At 35.1% G+C, this 3,639-nt stretch overlaps 1 protein-coding gene across 1 annotated transcript in view; it reads right to left on the bottom strand.

The window, feature by feature from the left end:
- Positions 1–2,554: 2,554 nt before the first annotated feature.
- The window catches only part of FOXC1 (forkhead box C1), a 2,350-nt gene continuing 1,265 nt past the window's right edge, over positions 2,555–3,639 (bottom strand). Inside the window, exon 1 of the mRNA XM_077492102.1 lies at positions 2,555–3,639. This exon is cut by the window's right edge and continues 1,265 nt beyond it. Within this exon, the coding sequence (XP_077348228.1) occupies positions 3,061–3,639 (579 nt within the window). The 3' untranslated portion in view covers positions 2,555–3,060.

Raw genomic sequence — 3,639 nt, forward strand, 5'->3', positions numbered from 1 at the left:
TTCTTATATTCATTATTTTCTGTAGAAGCGTTAATAAGAAAAGATGAACATTCTATTGGTCTGATTTACTAAAGGAGTTGAGAACCACCGCACAATAAATTGACATTATTCAATCGTGCAGATGAAAGGGGTGAACAAAAATGTGCTTTTACACAACTGGATAAATCATCACTTCTTGAGTAAATCGCTCTATCTATCTATCTATCTATCTATCATGCATTAATTACACGTTTTAGCGGCAGGTAATAATCTCATAACCGCTGATATGTATCTATTATTTCTTGCCTAAGCTGGCCATACATTGTACAATTTTCTTATTCAATTTCCTTTAGATTTACCTTCAACTATGTAGTGGAAGGGCCTGTCTGAGTGCATACAACTCGAGGCTCCATGCACACTGGGCTTAAAAACACGTCTGTTCTCTTGGGAGTAAGGTTTGACCTCATATTATATGGTTTTAGTACATTTAAAAGGAAAATTGTATAAATAATTGTATAATGTATGACCGGCCTCACTCTGTCCAGTGTTAATTCAACAGGAGTTTTGCTACATTTGCTAAGAAATCAATAAACTTTTTTTTTTTTTTTTTTTTTTTTTTTTTTTTTAAGCCCTTTAGGAACATACAAAACTATCTGACATTACATTCTCCATATTGTTTAGAAAATGAATAGAAGATTTTGCGTATAAGCAGCTGCATGCATTTCGTACAGTAAAGTCTCCGAAAATAAAAATAACTCTATACTAGAAGCAAGGCACAGAAAATAACTTTAATTTTTATTCCATTGTAAGGTAGAAAAGACTGCATAGGGCAGACCCATGAGCCAGCGGTGCCACCAATTGCCCACTGGCCACAATACCAAATATCCCAGAATCTCAGTCTTCCCAGTACCAGTTCAGCTGCAATCCCCCCCCCCCCCCCCCCCCCTTTCATAAGCCTGAAGGACTGGTATCCCCTGTTAAAAATCTTCAAAAGAAAACAAAAATACAATAGAGATAGTGATAAGCTGAAACACTTTAGATAAAATAAAAGGCCTGATCCTACAGACCTTACCTATGAACGCCATAGTATGTATATACTAAAAACATGGAAGAGACTAGCTCAAAATGTACTGATTTGGATAGGAATGGAGACCTAAATAAATCAGGATGATGATTCATATTATTATTATTATTATGACGATGACGATTATTTTTTAATATTATGATGACGATGATTATTATTATCAACATCAGCATCATATTTATTATTATTTCACCCAGTGAACTTGTGTCTTTTTCTCAACATATATAACTTTTTTTTTTTTTTGTTATTTTATGTAAATAACTTAATGCCTTAATTAAATAATTCTATTTTTTTTTTTTTTAAATCCCTGCATGAAAACCGCACCGGCCCTTTAAACAGTGTAACACGGAATACATATAACATATAAAAATGCATTTAACATTAAAAATATATTTGATGTCAGTACACAGCTTATCGCTAGAACAGATTTTCCTCCTTTAACAAGCGGTCATTTATTAGCAATAACCATTAACGATCGACTCTGACAACGAGCCATAACAATTACACTAAAGTGCCCCCTTCTAGATAAAGCAGCCTGATTACTCCCAGCCTTATCAGCCGAGGCCTAGCTGTCTGTAATCTGTTCATCATCTTTCACATACTGATTGACAGGGCGGATCACTAGCAGCTAATGAATTGATTGCATTTCCTGATCTATCAGTACAGGAGGAGGGGATGTACACTGCCTCGGGTTTTTTACCTTGTAAATTAAGGTAAGAGATAGCTGGAATATCCGATCTGACAAGAAGTAGGCAAGGGCTGGAGTTCTCTATACTTCAAACACTGGAGCACAGAGATTTTCACACAATAACAAGAGATACTAGTATCTTTTTATCAAATTCCTCCCACTACCAGCCATAAATAACCTTAGCTGTTATATAGAGCGTGTGGATCATTGCTCAACTCATAGATCGTGTATATATTACATATATATTAGATCATTTATGATATAATAATAAATAATATAAATTATTATTAAAAAATATATATACATTATATATATTACACACACACACACACACACACATATATATATATATATATACATATATATATATATATATATATATATATATATATATATATTACATATATATATATATATATATATATATATATATATATATATATATATATATACACATACACATATATATATATATATATATATATATATATATTTACACACACACACACACACACACACATTATATATATATATGAAATTAGCTTTCAGGGTAATTACATAATAATAATAACAGGACTCAATTTAAAATAGCATACATTAGGTGATAACTAATTGCTAACTGTATTGCAACTTTAACACTATAAATTATCTTTTTTCACAGGATATAATTAAGAGGTCACGTTCCTTACACCAAACCAGGGGAAATGAAAGATAATAATATAAATAATAAAATATAAGAATAGTAGTAAATGCACTGTATTAACGAGAGGCGATGTTATTTTTTTAAAAATTAGCAGACGTCGTTATCGTTCAATCCGATTGGTCATTTATTAGGAAACAAACAATACTACTATGCCTTCAAAATATTTTCAACAGAGAAATAAAATAAAACAAACCGATAAAATAAATGGGGGTACATTTCCCTTTTTTTGTAATGAAAACACAAGTGTTCAAACAAAGCTGTTAGACAACACTGTCTGATTTGGTCCTCACTCTCCATGTACACTTTTTTAAAAATAAATTACTATATTGCAATTTACACCTTAGAACAAGTTCATAAAAAGCTGGCCTTATATATATATGCTCTTTTAACATATGAGGATAACTTACAAACTGGGATCTCTCAGAACAATTGGGAACTTACGTGTAGTTTGTAAAAAATGATAACACTGAACCCTGAACATTCTGAGTCTTTGTACAAAGCTAGGTCTGATTATTTTTTTTTTTGGATGGAAGTTTTGGAGATTTTTTTTACTCACTAACAATATGTCTAATGAGCAATGGGTGGAAGTTTGAGGCTAGGTTGGGGTCAGAACTTGCTGCAGTCATAGACAAAGGCCCCTGATGTGCGGTACAGGGACTGGCTGGAAGGAAAGGACATCTGACAGCTGCTATTACCATTCACTGGGGAGCTGTTTAAACCAATTCTCTGTGATTCGAACATCTCTCGCACAGAATGGAAGTTCTGCTGCTGTCCTGGGTAGGTGGCCCCAGTTAGGTGGCCCAGATCCCCCGACTGATTCAAGTACCATGAGGGGAGCCTGCTTTGGTGTGGATGGTCCTGTCCAGAATTTAGGCTGCCATGGCTGAGAGCAGAGGTGGTGGTGGTGGTGATGGAATAATCAGGTAATGTCTCTTCTACTGTAGTGGCTACCGGGGTATTGGTGGGGGTCAAGTGACCAGACCTGTCTCCAGAATATAGACTCATGGCTTGCATGTTACAGTGATAGGTCCCTGTAGAGCCTGCAGCACTGGTGCTCTGGCTGCAAGGCGAGCTGTAGATAGAGCCCTGGCCTGGAGAATAGCTTAGTGAGAGAGAAGGGGCCATCCCTGTCCTGGAAGGGGCAATCAGACTGGTGGCTAGTTCTCCAGAACCCTGGGGAGATCC

The sequence above is a fragment of the Lithobates pipiens genome, unplaced genomic scaffold (genome assembly GCF_037356315.1).
Source record: "Lithobates pipiens isolate NorthernLeopardFrog02 unplaced genomic scaffold, aLitPip1_a1.2 Scaffold_19, whole genome shotgun sequence".
In the NCBI taxonomy this organism is placed as follows: Eukaryota; Metazoa; Chordata; class Amphibia; order Anura; family Ranidae; genus Lithobates; species Lithobates pipiens.